The 18,300-nt window shown below is 50.3% G+C and overlaps 2 protein-coding genes and 1 pseudogene across 4 annotated transcripts in view; all 3 read right to left on the reverse strand.

Moving 5' to 3' along the window:
- Ap3s2 (adaptor related protein complex 3 subunit sigma 2) overlaps positions 1-6,772 on the reverse strand; it is a 38,396-nt gene extending 31,624 nt beyond the window's left edge. Inside the window, exons 1-3 of one of the 3 annotated variants that reach the window (XM_074061800.1) lie at positions 5,134-6,772; positions 458-549; positions 6-117 (exon numbers count right to left, since the gene is read on the reverse strand). In XM_074061800.1, the coding sequence (XP_073917901.1) occupies positions 6-117; positions 458-549; positions 5,134-5,202 (273 nt within the window). In that variant the 5' untranslated portion in view covers positions 5,203-6,772. The remainder of the gene's footprint in view (positions 1-5; positions 118-457; positions 550-5,133) is intronic. The other 2 variants (XM_074061799.1, XM_020181186.2) reach the window with 2 other exon arrangements.
- Positions 6,773-7,030: 258 nt separating this feature from the next.
- On the reverse strand, positions 7,031-15,495 carry Arpin (actin related protein 2/3 complex inhibitor). Its single transcript, XM_020181185.2, has 6 exons — positions 14,893-15,495; positions 14,171-14,246; positions 12,436-12,568; positions 9,172-9,378; positions 8,628-8,791; positions 7,031-7,840 (listed from the first exon to the last, which is right to left on the reverse strand). The coding sequence occupies exons 1-6, from the start codon at positions 14,982-14,984 to the stop codon at positions 7,832-7,834; spliced, it is 681 nt and encodes a 226-aa protein (XP_020036774.2). The 5' UTR covers positions 14,985-15,495; the 3' UTR covers positions 7,031-7,831.
- Positions 15,496-16,578: 1,083 nt separating this feature from the next.
- On the reverse strand, positions 16,579-16,678 carry LOC141419380 (U6 spliceosomal RNA; annotated as a pseudogene).
- Between the last annotated feature and the right edge of the window lie 1,622 nt (positions 16,679-18,300).

The following is an 18,300-nucleotide window of genomic DNA, read 5'->3' on the forward strand; positions in this document are numbered from 1 at the left end:
CCTACCTGGATGAGGTCCAAGATCCCAAGTTCACTCTCTGATGAGTCCACACAAAACACAAAGTAGAGGGTAGCATAGTGCCGGTAAATGAGTTTGTAGTCAGAGCCACCAATCAAACTGTGGAAGATGGGGAACACTGAAATGCACGCACCTGGATTAAACACATCACAGAGAAACCCTGCACAAGCAATGACAAAGGGCCCGGTGGAAAAGGGAAGGCTAAGCACTGGGAACAAGCCACTTCTACCACAGGAATGCAGCCAAGTCTGGCAGAGGTGCCTCAAGCCACTGTGCAGCAACTTTCCTGCCTATGCTCCCAGAAACCAAACATCTGGGTAAAGCTGAAGCACTTCCCAAAGAGAACTGGGTCCCTCCCTGAGTGGACCATACTAAGCCCACAGCAAGCAGCCTCGGGTACCTGACACCTGGGTGCACCAGAAGCTATAATACAGCTTACCTGCCACCCTCCAAGAAGTTACAGATGTTGTCATCTCGCTTGAGGACAAGGTGGAAAGTCTCTCGGACGATCTGCTGTTGAATTTCTTCTGGCTGTAGAACAACAACAAGACAAAGTGCACTGATGCAGGCATGGTAGCTCATGCCTGTAATCCCAGCTACTCAGGAGGCAGAGATCAGGAGGATTTCAGTTCAAAGCTAGCCCAGACAAATAGTTCATGAAATCCTATCTCAAAAAAAACCCTGCACAAAAAAGGGCTGGTGGAGTGGCTCAAAGTGTAGGCTCTGAGTTCAAACCCCAGCACCACGAAAGAAAAAAATGTGCATCAGTGGGCAGGTCTGGAGACTGTCCCAGCAATGGTGATATACATGGGGAGAAGTGTTTCCAAGCTGGGAACAACCTGAACGTTAAGTATGAGGTTCAGAAAAGAAGAGAGGAACTCTATGGGAAAGCAGACAAGGCTCGGCCCTAGGAAGTAAGACAGGGTGCCTTCACCTACCTCACCATCGCCCTACAGCTGAGCTGGTATTTGAACAAGGAAGACAGAATTCAGAAGCTGTCACACAAAGTCAGAGAATAACTGGCAGGCCTGCTCCTGAAGTATTTTGTCTCCTGGAAATCACTCATGCCAGGCACATAACAAATCTCAATAGTTCTAACACTTTATGAAGTTCAAACATAAATCATGTACACATTTCCATCTTTTATATTGTAACATATGTACTACACAGAAGATGCTGGGCTACAAAGGATTACTGAGACTTGTACTTACAGATGAACATTTTAAGCAGTATCTCAACAGAGCTACAAGTAATTTTTCACCCGACATTCAGATATTACACACTTAAGAAAGCTTAGCTGTGAAGAAGTCACTTCACACCTCACACTTGATTTCCACTTACACGAGTTTCATAAATACTACGGCAAAAACCAAGCCTCTTGAGTAACTGAAAGCTCTAGACCAGTCTTCTGGAATTGTAATGTGCAGCGAATCCTCAGGGAATGCTGTTTAAACACAGATTCTGACTCAGCGTCTCTGCGCCAGGCCCCAAATTTGCAGCTCAAGCGCTCCCAGGTCAGGCCGATGCTGCTGGTCTAGGGACCACACTGATGACAAAGCAGGGGACTTTCAGATTGGACTCGCCCTGAGTCAGAAAATACATCCAAATGACATAATCCCTTTCTTTCTACAGCACTGAATTTCGGTCTGAAATGGCTATTAAACAGAAGGGGAGAAACACAGAAAGTGTCACTGTGGGGAAGTTACTGTGTGAATTATCTACTGGATGGATGAATTCAAACTTGCTCATTGCTGGGCACTACAAATCTGAGAAAATCAATTACTACTTTCCTGGTTCTGTCTAAAGATCACACAAAGTGAACAGATGGCCAGATGCTGAAAAACATTAACTCATGACTCAGAAATGCAAACTAAGCATCAGCACTTTTTAAACTGACAAAAGCATCTTTGGAAAGAAAGCCTTTCATTCTGTCTCTAGAGGGAAGTGGTACAAAAAGGGGAAGCCAACTAACTTCTAGTTCAACAAAAAGACAAACCACCAACCAGGCACCAAAGGCTCGAGCCTGTGATCCTAGCTACTCGGGAGGCAGAGATAAGAAGGATCATGGATTGAAGCCAGCCTGGGCAAATAGTTCGAGAGCCCCTACCTCGAAAAAAACCTTCACAAAAAAGGGCTGGAGGAGTGGCGCAAGGTATAGGTGTTGGCCCTGAGTTTCAACCCCAGTACCACAAAAAAAAAAAAAAAAAAAAGGTAAACCACCAATTTGCTCATAGGCTTCCTTACTCAAACAGCCCTTTTCTTTTCAGGTCTTCAAGGGATTTTTACCCAACTTCTTACACAATCCTATCACTTCCAAAGAGGCACAAATGGCCAACAGCACGCTAAAAGGTGCTCAACAGCATTAGTCATTATGGAAATAAAAATCAAAACCAGTGAATCAAAACCCGCCTTTTAAAAGAAGATACGTGCCAGGCACTGGTGGCTCACGCCTGTAATCCCACCTACTCAGGAAGCAGAGATCAGGAGGACTGTGGTTCGAACCCGGTCCTGGCAAATAGTTCCAGAGACACTATCTCAAAAATACCCAACACAAAAAAGGGCTAGTGGAGTGGCTCAAGTGGGAGAGCACCTGCCTATAAAGCATAAGGCCCTGAGTTCAAAACCCAGTTATACAAAAAATAAACTAAAAAGGAAATATCATTTTTCAACCATTAAAATGCCTTTAATTAAAAAGACAAACAAGGCTAGGGATGCAGTTCAGATGTAGAGCACTTGCCTCACATGCAGAAGGGCCCTGGGTTCAATCCCCAGTACACCCCCCACACACACACACACAAAGGCAAACAATAAACGCTTGGGCAGAGGTGGAGAAATTGCAACCCTAGTGGCAATGCAAAATGGTACAGCCACTTGGAAAACAGTTTGGCCATTTTTCAAGACATTCACCATACAGCTATCATAAGATCTAGCAATTCTACTCCTGGGTATATAGCTAAGAAAAATGAAAACATAAAAACATACATATAAATGTTCAGAGTAGCATTATTCACAAGAGCCCCAAAGTTGAAACAGTAAGTGAGGGAAAACCTAAATGTGCTATCAGTCACCCAATAAAAAGGAAGAAACAAAAAGAAAAGAAAAAAACAAAAACAAAAAAAAAGAAATAAATAAAAAGGAAGGAAGAGCAGGTGTGGTGGCACAAGCCTGTAATCCAAGCACTAGGGAGGGGAGACAGAAGGATCTCAAGTTAGAGGTCAGCCTGGGTCTCATCTCCAAAAAATGAATAACACAAGATAGATGCTACAACATGGATGAACCTTCAGAACATTTTACTAAATGAAAGACAAACACAAAATTGACTATAATGTGTATGATTCCATTTACATACAATACCCACAATAGGCAAGATTTAGACAAAATGGCCAGGTGCCCATGGCTCACACCTGTAATCCTAGCTACTTGGGAGGCAGAGATCAGGAGGATCAAAATTCGAAGCCAGCCAGGGCAAATAGTTCACAAGATCCTATCTTGAAAATACCCAATACAAAAAATGGTTGATGGAGTAGCTCAAGGTGTAGGCCCTGAGTAAAAAAAAAAAAAAAATCTAGACAAAATGATAAGTAGTTACCTAGGACTGGGACTTGAGTGATTACTAATTGGTCAGAGTTTCTTTTGGGGGTGGTAAAAATGTTCTAAAATTGATGGTAAGAGAAACCACTGAATCGTACACTTTAAGTGAACTGTATGCTACATTATTAAAACTGTTAGAAAAACTAGGGGGAGCCAGGCACCAGTGGCTAACACCTGTAATTACAGCTACTCAGGAGGCAGAGATCAGGAGAATCACAGTTTGAAGCCAGCCCAGGCAAATAGTCTGTGAGGCCCTATCTCAGAAAAAAAAAAAAAAAAAAATCACAAAAAATGGCTGGTGGAGTGGCTCAAGGTGTAGGCCCTGAGTTCAAACCCCAGTAACGCAAAAAAAAAAAAAAACCTGTGGGGAAACACACAAATGCAAATACAAATTGAACAGATATACTGGATGCTCAATTTTTTAACTTGATATAATCTATTTTTTAAAAATGTCATCTCGTTTTTAAAATCCCACGGAAGGTGAATCGTTTTCGCATTCCTATTTGACAAAGGAACTAAAATCTGAAACAGGCTTATTAACTTGCCAATAGACCATAGAGTAGAACAGGTGGAGCTAAGGCCTGACCACGTTTTCTCACTCTCTCGGTCTTGGGGTTCGCCAGGACCCCACATTATAAAATGTTATCAAACCTAGCCACGAAGAAATAAAATATTGGGGGGCAGGAGGGAAATAATGTTTGTTTTGTGCAGAGGAAGGTTTTTGGAAAATTCAAATTCACATGAACAGATCGCGCCCTCGTGTGGCAGCACGCGTAATTTCTCATTATTTTCCCACTTTTAAAGGGACACTCCTGGACACTACATAGTGAAGGGTACCCAGTTCCAGAAGTCCCGGCCAACACTGAAGCTAAATAACTCCTATTTCGCCAATTCTCTAGCCAAAAAAAAAAAAAAACAACTTTAAGTAACTTAAGCAGGGCGCCAGTGGCTCACGTCTGTAATCCCAGCTACTCAGGAGGCAGAGATCAGGAGGATCGCGGTTCAAAGCCAGCCCGGGGAAATAGTTTGAGACCCTATCTCGAAAAAACCTAGCACAAGAAAGAACTGGTAGAGTGGCTCAAGATGTAGGCCCTGAGTTCAAGCCCCAGAACCGCAAAAAAAAAAAATAAAAAAATAAAAAAGCCTCAATATAAAAAAAGAAAAAGAAACTCAATTCCCTCCCGGCACTGCGGCCGACGACCTAAAAAGTTAAGGAAAGTGACTTCAGTCACGTTCTCAATGAGGCGCGGTCCCCACCGTCGCCTAGCTCTGGTGACCTGAGACTCAAGGGAGAGTGCCACAAACAGGACAGAAACGCCGGGGTTCGGAACAAGGCCAGAAAGAGCGGAGCAGCGGGGCCTGGCCCGCCGGGTCGGGGGGACGAGGCTATGGTGGACGGGCGGGGGCCATGCACGGTGCAGGCGCCCGGGACGGTCACCGAGCGGCCACCGCCGCCCAGGGCCCAGGGGCGGGGAAGAGGGCGTGGACGCTCTGCAGGGGCGTGGCGAGGCCGTCCGCACTCACGAAACGCTGGTAGAAGCGGACCAGCCGCGGCTTCCCGTGGTTGTTGAAAACCAGGATCGCCTGAATCATCTTTGCAGCCACGCTTCTCTCGGCACCTGCTCCCAGGAAGCACCTACTTCCGCCACAACACGGGAACTTCCGGTTTGTGTCCGTCCCAAAACCATCTCACCGGAAACAGAGCCCTGGAGCCAAAGGGTCCGGGCTTTCCCGCGTTGGCTGCGGCTCCGGAGCGCGGGTGTGGACCCTGAGGAGCTCGGCTCTACCAGCAGTCAGAAGAGCCTGGCCAGGACGCGAATCGGAATCCATATAAATGTCTCCTCGTGCAAATGCTGGGTCTCCATGTACATGGAGAACGGTGGCATGAAGGAATTTTTAATGCATTTCCACTGGCGATCCCAAACTTGTAACATCCGTGTTCGTTTTCTCTTTTAACGACCTGGTGTGGGTGTGCTGGAGCAGGTCCACACTGCGCTGATCTGTGGTTAAGCTGCAAATCGCTGGGCGTGGTGGCGCGCGCCTGTAATCACAGCACTTGGGAGGCTGAAACAGGAAGATCACAAGTTCAAGGCCAGCCTGGGCTACATAGTGAGCCTCTGTCTCAAAAAAAAAAACAAAACAAAGCTGCAAATGTATCCAGCGCAATTGCATGAAAAGTTCTTAGATGACATGAGACTCAGAGTTTCCAACTCTTGGGTTTTATAATAAAATGGTTGTAGATATGTGAAAAGATTCAGACTCAAGAACGTACAACCTAGCAGTGTAATTACAGGGGAAATGGGGAGCAAAGTAATTATTCCCAAATGAGAAATCAGCTAAGTGTATTGCTCTATATGCATAGGAGAAATACTAAATGACTGCTAAAAATCATTTTGTGGGAGCCGGGCACAGTGACTCACGCCTGTAATCCCAGCTTCTCAGGAGGCAGAGATCAGGAGGATCTCAGTGTGAAGCCAGCCCGGGCAACTAGTTCTCAAGACCCTATCTCGAAAAGAACCCATCACAAAAAAGGGCTGGTGGAGTGGCTGAAGTGATAGAGTGCATGCCTCGCAAATGTGAGGCCCTGAGTTTAAACCCCAGTGCCAACAACAAGATTTGTGATACAGGGAATGTCAGTGGCCTATCTGTTAACTTAAATATTACATGAAGGGACAATTCACTTTGTGCAGGATTGAAAGCGAATATACTAAAATATGAATGATAATTGCATCTTGATGGAGTGGTGGCGTCACCACAGGCCCCTGGAAAGACACGGATGAATTCCAGTTCTGGCTCTGCTGGCTGCCTGGGCACCTTCATTACAGGCATCTACCATACCAGTTTCCTTAACTGGAAAACTGGTCAGCCATTCTACTCAGCACAGACAGTTGTCATAACCACAAAGGACTTAGTATTTGTGGCCACTTGGAATAGTGTATGGCACAAAACTGACTACTACCTAAGTGACTAAAACGTCTTTGGAGTCGAGCACCAGTGCTCACACCTGTAATCCTAGCTACTCAGGAGGCAGAGATCAGGAGGATCACGGTTTGAAGTCCGACTGTGGTTCAAAAGCCAGCCCCTCAACAAAGTTCATGAGACCCTATCTCTAAAAAACCCATTACAAAAATGGCTGTGTCCATAACTACCAGTTTACCCTACCCCACCCCATCCCCGCCCATCCCTGCCATTTTCCCTGGGGTCAAGCAGGATCCACATGACACAGACATGTAAATTTTAACTTAGGACCTGTTGACTTCCACTCTGGATTTCAACAGAGCTAAGTGTGGGCACATTACCCAGAAGGCAATGTCCATGACCAAAGTCACCAGTCTTCCTTCTTTTAGGATCATGGCTCAGCTAGAAGACCTCAGCTGGAAAACCATTAACACCTGACAAGAACCCAGTCAGTGTGGAGAAATACTTTCCTGGAGATTTACTCATTCATAAAAAGTTCTCAAGGTACAAAACAACAGAAAAGGTGGTGGCAAAAATGGGGCCCAGAGCTGAGGGGGCAGGCTGAGGAGGGGAGCACTTCCCTGCACATGAAAACAAACAAAAAGTGGCCCAGCAGAGTCAGTCTGAGAGCTGCAGACCAGCCAGCCATGCCGGTGTCGGCCTCCCTGAGAAAGAATCAGTCAAGTCAGAGTCAAGGAGGGGAGGAGACAGGAAACCCCAAGGGAACATGGAGTCACAGAAATAAAGAACTGGTACCTTGGGTGGGGTGGGGTGGAAAGAAAGAGCACAGGGAGGCTGGAAGCAGGATAGCAGAGGCTACAGGAGAGGCTGGAGAGGGGGTGGGATAGAAGGAAAGCAGGAAACAGGACAGAAGGAGAGACCTCTGCATTTGCATAAAGGATGTTCCCCAATTTTGCTCCAAGCCAAGCCTCAAACTGCCCTGGGGAAGTCACCCACTACAGGCTGCCACCCAGGGGAAGGGTGCCATGAACATTCCTTGGAAAGTCAGAGTTGCATCCAAGGATGGATCCCCCAACCCCCACCATGCCCCACAAGCCACAGCCTGGGGTCCCTCCGCCGATGTCATGGTCTCAGAGGTGACTTCAGCAAGCTTGTGTAAAAGGTCTGCAGAGGCAGCTGCAGGAAGAAGCAGGAAAGGCTTGGCTGTTTGCTCTCTTCAGCTCCAGGGTGGAAGTGATGGGGACAAATCCCAAGGTGCCACGAAGATGCAGGTGAGACCCAGAGGCATCGGTGCCCTCTGATCTCAGTCGTCCTGGAGAGATCCAAAGGGCAAGGTAGAGAATGGTGAATGGAGCATCTTTCGTAAACGTCTAAGTTCAGACAAACAAGGGTTGGATCACGTGGTACCCTGGTTAGATCATGGACCACTCTGACACCTGCCTTGGCCACACATCAGAAGAGCAGACCCTAAGCCAGCTGATTGTCAGATGGCTTTATTGAGAGAGAGGAAGTCCAGCCCCTCCACCACCCTTTCCAGCTTTCTTTGGCCAAAGTCACCATCTTCCTCTCCCCAAGATGAAGACCTGATTTTTATGTGACTTCTTTACTCTAAATGCTGCATTTGGGGGCTCCTGACATCAATTCAAATCTTAAGGTGAAATATGCTCAGAAAAATGACCCTTCTTGGCACAAGATACACCCATGAGGACCAAGACCGCCATTTTTGAGCCACTCTGGACAAGGTGTCTAGAAAAACCACACGTTCTCCACGTGGCTGACTTTCTTCACTTGAAGCAGAAATATTCTGGGACTCAGTGACCTCCATTGGCTCCTTCTGCACCCCCTCTTTTCACCCTTTGCTTTTGTAAACCTTTGTGGCCTCATGTAGACCTACCAACAAGCCAGGTGCCAGACTGTCCCCTTCATAAGGTCCCTGAAGGAATGTCCCTGATCCTAACAGAGTCTGAGGAATTATGCAGAATTCCACCAAAGTCAGGACCACGACTTATCCTTATGTCTCCTCACCCTCCTACCCCAACCAAAACCAACGTGTACAAAACTCCCACCGAGACATACGGCCAATGGGACTCCCGACATACCCACTCCTCGTCCTCTGCCCCGTCCCCTTGCTCTCGGATCTCCGCTGTGGCCCCCTCTGAAGACTTTTGGGCCATGATGTTGTCTGTCCAGAATGCTCCTGTCTTTCCATCACCAGCAAAATTGCACTTGGTTACTGTCCCAGCCTCCAGCTTGGCTAATGACTCTGGAAGAAGAGAAGTTGAACTGTCTCTCTCTCTCTCTCTCTCTCTCTCTCTCTCTCTCTCTCTCATTCCCTGTGGCAGAATGGTGGTGTCCATTCTGGTGGGTTCCACCAAGGTGTGGTCACTGAGGCCCTGAATAGGACCCAAAGGCAAGAGACAGCAGGGATCAGTGACAGGAGCCCTAGGGTTGGGTGACCCCTCGATCTAGTGCATCCAGGTTAATGGAACCAGAGCACTTGTTGAGGGATTTGGGAGTAAATTTCAAGGGGCTGGTAGCACCCCCATGGGAGGCCACCGCTGCCATAGCTCAAAGCAGGAGGATGGGAGGCTCAGAAGGGAGGCCGGGAAAAACACCAGAACAGAATGAAGGCGCACTGCTCACCTAGGAATGGGCCATCGCCTCGAGTTTTCAGCCGGACCCCGGTTCCCAGCTCAAGCTCCATGGCCTCCATCTCTGACTCGGGCATCCAGAAGGCCACCGTCTCCCCGGGGGTGAGGCTTGCTGTGAGGGCCAGCAGCTCGGGCTTGTTCACCAGCCTCCGCAGCTCCTCGGGCGTGAGTCTGTCCGTGTCCCCTTTGGCTTCCACCTCTGCAGGCACAGGGTTCGGGGGTCAGCACACTGGAGTGGCAGATACTCTCAGAGGGCCAGGAACTGATGAGAGCTGAGAGTTTTACACACTCACTGTGACCATTCCACCAGAGCCCATCAAGGAACTCCACAGCAGAGGAACCACAGTTTGGGCTCTGGGGCCAGGCTGCCTGGAGCAAACCTGGGCTCGCCTATAACCTGAGTGACAGATGTCCTGGAAAATAGGGATTAGAAAAAGTGCCTACCTGAGAGGACTGACTTGACATGTAAATGAAATAAGGTAAAAGCATTTAGGTTAGTGCCCGGTACACAGCAAGGCCTCAGGGAGTATTCACATGTTTGTACTAGTCCCACTTTACAGATGAGAAAACCAAGGCTGAGCAAGACTAAGTATTTAGCTCAAAGTCACAAGGCAACAGAGGCTCCAAACACCCAACATGCAATTCTGCTTTCCCTCTGGGATTGTGACCAGGCAGGGCTCGCTCAGGCTCTCAGGAGTGTCCCTGGCTGGGCTGGAGTCTGCTGAAGTCAGGAGCAAACCTGTGGTCCCTATACTCTATGCTGGCCTGCTCATCCTGGCCATGGCAGAACTCATCAGCTCAAGAAAGAATCCAAGCCCAAAACCTGTGGGTGCCAGGTTAGGGGAGGAGTGGCCTCCCAAGGCTGGGGTGCTCACTGGGTTCCCAGAGGTGTGCATGGTCACCCCAGAGCTTCTCCAACAGGCTGCCTTCTGCACCCCAGCCCTGCTGGAGAGCCCCCAGGCACCCCAGAACACCTGTCCACATTCCACAATGGCTAGTGGCCTCCTCCAAGGTGTCAAGAACACCTCCTGCTCACGTAGGAAACTTTTCAAATTGCTCCATTCTACTCAATCCTCTGCCTTAACCAGAGTCTAGAGACAACCAGCTCATTTACTTTTCAAGATAAGGGAAGCTACCAGGTGACACCACCCACCTAGCATCTTCTCTCCTCCTTTCTTTCTGTCCCAGAGGACAAGATGGGGGCTGGGGGTGTGCCTCAAGTGGTAGAGTACCTCTTTAACAAGTGCAAGGCGGAGTTCGACCTGGACCTCCTCCCTGGCTGCGGAGCTCTCCTCCTCCAGGATCCTCTTTCCTGGCATTCTCCACTCTGACCATCCTCAACACTTTCCTGCATTCTGGCTTCCACACCCCCTATTCCAGATGCAACCATTGCTAATCCCATCTTCCCAATCCTGGTCTTACTAAGCCTTGTGCGACACCTGACCCCATTGCCAACTCCTCTCTCCTGCACCCATGACCTCCCCAGTGGCGTTCATAGATACACCTCACCTCCCATTTTCCTCAGACCTCTCCTGTGGTCTTGTCTCCCGCTCCTCTGGGGACTCTGTCCCCTGGCCATCTTTTACTGCTGCTGTTACCCAAGGCAATCTCCTGGGCCCACTCTGTCCCTCTTCCTGGTAACCCCATTCACATCCACTGATTACACAGGTGCTGCCAGCCCAATCCTTTCTCTGAATTCTAAAACTACCTCCAAGTTCCAGTGAAAATGCCAACAGCCATTCTAACTCAGAATGTCCCCCACAGAACTCTTCTCCCCAAACCTCTCCTTGCACCTGTGTCCCCAAGCTTGGCACCCATGCCCAACCCCTGGCCTTTCAACCTCCAAATACAGTGCAACACTAAGGCCAGTGTCCTCTCCATGTGGAATTGGAATGCCTCCATTCCACTGGCACGTCCTTGATCCTGGTCCTCCTATCTCCATCCTAGGTCACTATCAGCCTCCTAACTTGCCTATTCAACGTCCCAGGACAACTTCAAAACAAATCTAAGCTGGCCGGGTGCCCATGCTCACGCCTGTAATCCCAGCTACTCAGGGACAGAGATGAGGAGGATCATGGTTCAAAGCCAGCCCAGGCAAATAGTTCAAGAGCCTATCTTGAAAATACTCAATGGAGAAAAATGGGGCTGGTGGAGAGGGTCCAGGTGTAGGCCCTGAATTCAAGCCCCAGTACAGAAAAAAAAAATCTAAGCTGGGCACCTTCTCACCTGTAATCCTAGCTTCTTGGAAGAGTGAGATAAGGAGGATCGAAGTTGAAGACTAGCCTAGGGAAATCATTGGTGAGATTCCCAGCTCCCCATGGCCAACTGATTCCTGTACATCTTTCAGGATTCAGTGCTGGTGTCCCTCCTCCAGTGCCTGTCTACCTGACCATGCCTGCCTGGGCTCAGAGTCACCCCCAAGCTCCAATCGTCATCCTGTCCATCTCCTCCACCTGACTGAGAAGACGTCCAGTGCAGGTTTGCATCTTGGTCATCCCTGGAGCCTCAGCCTGTGGCCCGGGGCACATGACGGATGGTTGCTAAATGTTCAGACAGCTGATGAATAAAAATACAGATTCTCACTCAACCTCAAAATCTTCTCACACAGAGGGGGACAGCAAAGAGACCCATCTACAGGGAAAAGATCACGGCAGGCCTGCTGTGCCCCCCCAGAATTCATGTGGGAAACTCAATCACCAATGCAATAGTATCCAGAGGTGTGGCCTTGAGCAGAGAGTAGGATAAATGCCTTATTTAAAAAAAAAAAAAAGGTGAGAAGGCGTCATCTTGCCCTTTTGCCTCGAGAGACAGCCCTCACCACGCACTGGATCTGCTAGGACCTTATCTTGGACCTCCAAGCCTGAAAAACTGGGAGCACTAAACTTCTGTTGTTTGCAAGTTACCCAGTCTAAGACATAGCCATAGCAGCACAAACTGGCTGAGATAGGGCTCAATAACCAAATGAGGATTTGGACTGTAGATGAAAAGGTTGTTGGGCCTCGGCCTGGTCTGCACAAAGGCAGTGAGAGCCCAAAGCCAAGTTTGTGACGACTCTGCAAGACTCCAGGAAATGGCAGGAGTTGGTCAGGCCCGCCTGGCCCCTGGGACTTTGGTGAGGCAGTGGGATCCTCTGAGCAAGAGGAGGGCAGGAAAGTCCAGCAAGGAGGACAGACACCAGGATCAAGGCCAACCATGCTAAGAAACCTCGTTCTAGTGGCCAGACCACCCTGAGGGAGGAAAGGCAGAGGATACCTACTGTAGGATGACAGGAGGAAGCCCGTGTTCACCTTCCTGGTGGCGCTGAAGTTGGGCTCAGTTTCATTTCCCTTAGGGTCGAATTTACGGCGGTGGATGTGACTTGGATGGATGTACAAAACGTAGTAACGCTCCTGGGGCCAGGCAGACAGACAGTGAGGGGCCGCTTCACCCCCACCCCAACACACATACCCTCCCAGCCTTACCCTCTGCCCGGGAACCCCACCTCCGTTCCAAAGGTCCAGGCTGGACGGGTGCTGCGCTCAAATGGTACTCATTCATTTGGATGCTCACTGGAGCACCTGCCCCATACCATGTCCATGCCAGAAGTCCGTGGCAATGTCAACACAAGACCTGACCCCAAGGCTTCCATGCAGCCAGACACAGAAAACTTACACAGGGAACTGTAACCCAAGCGGACACCACTTCCCGGGAGAAACAAGGAAGGTGAATTCTCAATGGTGGAGAAACCTGTGACCTTAGGAACAAGGACATAGGAAGGACACTACAAGCGTGGGACTGTCCATAAAGCAAAAACCAAGAGGCTCACATGCATAGCTAAGCAACACAGGACATCTGAAGGCCTTGTGGGAGCCCAGGCTGGAGAACCATGGGGATGGGTTTCAGACAGGTCTTGAGTTGGCATTTGGAGTTTGGATTTATTTGGCAGACAAGAAGGAAATCTGAAAGGTCTAGGAGCAGCAGTGAGACCTTCAGAGATGGATTTTTGGAAGTTGGCAGCAGGTCAGGGATGAGTTTTGAGGGTCCCCAGAAGGCAGGAGAGGAGGTGTAAGGTTTATCAGTACCAGCTGAGGGCCCATGGGAGGAGGGCACACGTGGGAGAGGAGGGGAAGGAAAGGAATACCCAGCTGGGTGTGGTGTTGCTTAGTTGGGGAAAGAGGAGGAGGAGACCAGGGGACCTACAGGCTGGTGGATAGGAGGGCTACTGCACCACCACCAGGAAGGAGAAAGGAGGAGGAGGAAAGTTTGGAGGGGACTGAGCGAAGGCAGCCAAGGCAGGCCAGCACCAGGTCAGCTGGGGACACCACCAGACTCTCCTGGTGGATTGGTGTGCCCACCTGCCAAAGAGCAGGGGGAATGGCCAAGCATCTCTAGGCATGAATGAGCTGGGAGGAGAGGCGCCTCCCCCATGGGGTATAGGAGAGACACATGGATTCCTTGTAGCACCAGGCCTCTGCCTCTGGCCCCCTGGAGAGGGCATTTCTAGGAGCTGAGTCAAAACCAAGGAATTGGGGTGGCCAGCACATTTGAAAGATGGCAGAAATGCAGAAGTGCTTAAAAAAGTAACACAGGCTGTTCAGGATGGTGAAGATCAAGGTGTCAGTGGACACCTGAGACAAGGTGGTGACAAAGGGGACAACCCCAGGAGGCTGGAGGCAGACAGAGGGCATCGGTATAAGAGCTAAAGGCCCAGACCATGCATAGGCCCAGAGCACATGGTCAGGTCAGCATGGGGTAAGAGCCTGCTCTGTCCTCTCAGCTGTGACCTAGGCTCTTCTGGAAGCCCCAGGCCCTGCTGCCCAGCACAGTCCGATCTGTCCACTTTCCACTCACTCATCCTGTTTGGCTGCTGCTCTTTGGACCCAGGTCCCGGCCACATCGTGAACCCCTCAGAAAGGAGCCGCATCCCCTTCTGGCACTGGCAGGAGCACAAGGACATGCTTTCTGGGTGAGGACAGGGACACTTCGGTGGTGTGAGTATGGTGTATCCTCACCTTCCTGCCGTGGGCATCCAAGATGCTGTGACGAGACATGTCCACCAGTTCTCCCTCCAGCAGGACACCATTTCCCCTGGGGACAGAGAGGAAAAGAAGGGAGGGCTGGGCCCTCAGTCCTAGGAAATAGCCACAACTCCAGTTCCATAGCCAGGTCAGGGACAGAACCAAGTCCCACTTGTGTCCTGTTCACCTGGCCTCGATCAGCCGCTCTCTGTGCTTCCCACACCAGAGCCTCCATCCCAAAGATGGGGTACAGCCTTAGCCCTGGGCTGCCAGGCCCAGACCCCATGAACACTTAGGCACCCTACCTTGGAAGGCAGCCTGATCCCAGGCCCATGGTCCCCTGTACACCCTACCCCTCAGGGACAGAGGGATCTGGGGACCCAAGGTCACCCACACCTTGTCCCTGGAGGGTGGCAGGATCCAGGGACCCACAGTCACCCCACTCCCTACCCCTGGTGAGCTTCGGGATCTGGGGACCCACAGTCACCCCCATACCCAACCCCTGGCAGGTCGAATTGGGCTCCCACGGTCATCCCACTCCCTCCCCACGGCTGACAGCGGGATCCTGGGTCCCTGGAAAGTGGCAGGATCCAGGGACTTACGATCACCTCACTCCCAACCTCTGGCAGCCAGGATTTGGGCACCCAGGGTCACCACGCTCCCTTCCCCTGGTGAGCTGCGGGATCCAGGGACCCCCGATCACCCACACACCGTACCCCTGGTGGGCGGCGGGGTCCCAGGCCCCGGGCAGCCGCGCGCTCAGCACCGCCTTGCTCCGGAGCGCCCCGTCCTGGTAGATGCGGCTCATGGTCCCCGGCCCGGCCCGCGAGGCCTAGCGCACCGAACCGCGCGGGGAGGGGACACCCCGCTTCCCGGTCCGCAGATCCCGGAATAGCGCCGCGGTCCCGGGCGTTCCCGGGCGGGACTTAAAGGGGCCGAGCCCCATTCCCGCCCCCTGGCCGTGCGCGGTGGCCTGGGGTCGGGGGTGGGGCCGAGGCTGGGGCGCTGTCCCTTCCTTCTTTTCCCCCTTCCTTGTTACTAAAGGGAAGCGCCTTCCTGCACCTGCGCGCTCACAAAGGGGAAATCGAGGCCCGGAGGACCTTTCTTAGGGTCACGTCAGGAAGGACGTTTTTCCTGGGAGCAGCGCTTGGGGACAGTGGCGAGGTCCGCGGGAAAGCAGGGCTTAGCGCCCCGCCCGCGGCCCACCAGGTCTGGGGGAGGAGGCCGGGGGTGTGACGTAGCAAGCTGGGGTTGGGAGTCGGATCCATATGACAAAACGAAAGTTGAATCCCTGCCGTGCGAGCTTGGGGGAAGTCCTCAGCCTTTCTTCCCCTGTGAATGGGGTCGGAATCAGAGGGTCGTCAAGATGAATGAGCTCACCCTCTCCAGACCTGCTGACCTCCTCCCCAGCCCCTCAATGCCCTCTGCCCAAGGGTGTCACAGCCTGCATGCACGCTTTCCAAACCTGGGTGCAGGGGTCTGACCCCGGATCGTCCCCTTTGGCTCCTTTGTGCCAGGCCCTGGAGCAGGTGGGCTCCTTCAAGGAGGCTAGGAGTGCGCTCTGAGGGACCAGTCATAGGGGAGGTGACCAGGTAGACACCTGGGAGTCCAGGGGAGCTGTCAATGTTGGAAGAGGCACCTCCCACATACACTGACCTCCGTGGGACATTGGCCTGGGCTGGAGGAGTGGCCCAGAGTTCAAACCAAAAGGGGATGGGAGGGGCCTCTTTCTCCATTTACTCTTTTTTTTTTTTTTTTTTTTGGTAGGACTGGGGTTCAAGGCTTCACACTTGCAAAGCAGGCTCACTACTGCTTGAGCTCCACCTCCAGTCCATTTGCTCCGGTGATTTTGACTAGCAATTGGAACTGGAACTCAGGGCCTATACCTTGAGCCACTCCACCAGCCCTTTTTCTGTGAAGGGTCTCACCCAAACAAACAGCAGTCCTCTTAAGCTTTGCTTCCTGAGTAGCTAGGAGCACTAGCTTTTTTTTTTTTTCTTTTATTATTCATATGTGCATACAAGGCTTGGGTCATTTCTCCCCCCTGCCCTAGGAGCACTAGCTGACTGCTACATTTTACTTTATTTTTGTACTTAAAAACTAAGGAACAAGGCCGGTGGCTCAAGTGGTAAGAGACCCTGCCTAGCAAGTGTGAGGCCCTAAGTTCAAAATAAATAAATAAATAATAATAATATGCAACAAAAAACCAAAAAAGGCAGGCACCAGTGCTCACACCTGCAATCCTAGCTACTCAGGAGGCACAGATCAGGAAGATTGAGGTTCGAAGCCAGCCTGGGCAAATAGTTCCCAAGCCCCTATCTTGAAAAAACCCATAACGAAAGGATTGGCAGAGTAGCTCAGAGTGAAGGCCCTGAGTTCAAGCCCCAATACTGAAAAAAAAAAGAAAGAAAGCAAGCTTCACAAACTTGCGCGTCATCCTTGTGCAGGGGCCACGCTAACCTTCTCCGTTTCAATTTCAGAACGTGTGCTGTAAAGGAGCGCTGCTTTGCTTGTTTTGGAGATGGTGGTCTCGAGAACCATTTGCTGGCCTCGAACCTTAATAATCCTGATCTCAGCTCCTCAAATTCCTAGGATTATAGGTGTGAGCCACCAGCACCTGGCGAACAAGTTTTTTTTTTTTTTTTTTTTGGCAGTACTGGGGTTTGAACCCAGGGCCTCACGCTTGTAGGCAAGCGCTCTAATACTCAAGCCACTCCTCCAGTCCTGTTTTGTGTTGTTTTTTTTCAAGATAAAGGCTCATGAACTATTTCCCCAGGGCTGGCTTCAAACCGAGATCTTCCTGACCTCTGCCTCCCAAGTAGCTGGGATTACAGACGTGAGCCACAGGCACCCAACAAGCTGACAATTTTTTTTTAATTACGTTTTACTACTGGATAAGCATAAAGATGAATATATTATGATTACACATTAAAACACTTTCTTCAACCTCCATTTTTTTTCTTCTGATCTAAAAAAAATAATTCAAAATTTAGCATGGCCGGCTCTGGGCAGTATGCCTAGTGTATCAGTTAGCCACTGCCTGGCCCACCTCACTGCTCAGACTTTGTCCCAGAAGGAAACAGAAAGGAAGGCCCCACACGGATGCCCTCTGGGCAGAACTGTTCTCTCTCTGTAAAGTCCCCAAGCTGTTTATGGATACCTGGCCAGCAGCCCTCTTCCTCCTGCTTCCCCTTCCCGTTCATCGTCCCCTGCTGTGGCTCCAAGTTTGCCCTGTCCTCCATGGTAGCCACTGGCCACATGTGGCTATTTAAGTTTTAGTTAATGAAATCTAAATAAAATTTAAAACTCAATTTCTCACCAGGCACCGATGGTTCACGCCTGTAACCCTAGCTACTTGGCAGGCTGAGATCTGGAGGATCATGGTTCAAATCCAGCCTGGGAAGAATAGCTCATGAGACCCCATCTCCAAAGCAAGCAGAGCAAGTGCAAAGCCCTGAGATCAAATCTCAGCAGGCCCACCAAAAAACAACAAAAAAAGCCCCAAACCTCAATTCCTCTCTCTCAAGGACCCCATACCACCATGTGATCAGTGAGTGATTACCATCTGGGTTGGCAGGTTTGCAGGTTTGCAGGAAGTCCAGTTGGACAGGCTGCTCTACAGCCTGTCTTAGGAAAGGATTGTTCCCCACTTCTTAGGCCCTGTGATGACAGCACAACGTACAGAGCAGGGATTAGCAAGGGAGGGGAACCTGGAAACCAGGACAAAAGGTGGACAGATTTTGATAGTTGGTGTGTTGATTCTAAGAAGCATGAATCACATGGGTAAAACCCAGACCTCTGCTGGAGTTTCTTACACCTACTTTACCTTGATGCTGACTCTATTAACTTATAACGCACCAGTGCATCATGGGGACATCTTCTTTACGTTTTTCCTGTACTGGGGATTGAACCCAGGGCCTCCTGGCCTCCACCACTGAGTCATGTTCTGGTCCTCAATTCTTCTAGCTTAACACCACTTAATATTCGAATCCTACAACCAACTAGCTTTGATGTGATTTCATCATCATCAAACTTCAATTTTTTTAAAAAATTGTCTTTAGCAGAAGCTAATTTGCAGCTTCAGAATCTGACACCTTGGGCCCCTCGGATTGTTTGAGGACAGC

The sequence above is a fragment of the Castor canadensis genome, chromosome 19, assembly GCF_047511655.1.
Source record: "Castor canadensis chromosome 19, mCasCan1.hap1v2, whole genome shotgun sequence".
Classification (NCBI taxonomy): Eukaryota; Metazoa; Chordata; class Mammalia; order Rodentia; family Castoridae; genus Castor; species Castor canadensis.

Excerpts from the sequence above, each read along its gene's own strand:
- Arpin (XM_020181185.2), bottom strand. The coding sequence starts at position 14,984 with ATGAGCCGCATCTACCAGGACGGGGCGCTCCGGAGCAAGGCGGTGCTG. Across the intron at positions 9,379-12,435 it reads CTTCCTCCTGTCATCCTACA|AGGTGGAAGCCAAAGGGGAC; the intron begins GTAGGTATCCTC and ends CTGTGCCTGCAG. Across the intron at positions 8,792-9,171 it reads AGGCGATGGCCCATTCCTAG|AGTCATTAGCCAAGCTGGAG; the intron begins GTGAGCAGTGCG and ends CTCTTCTTCCAG.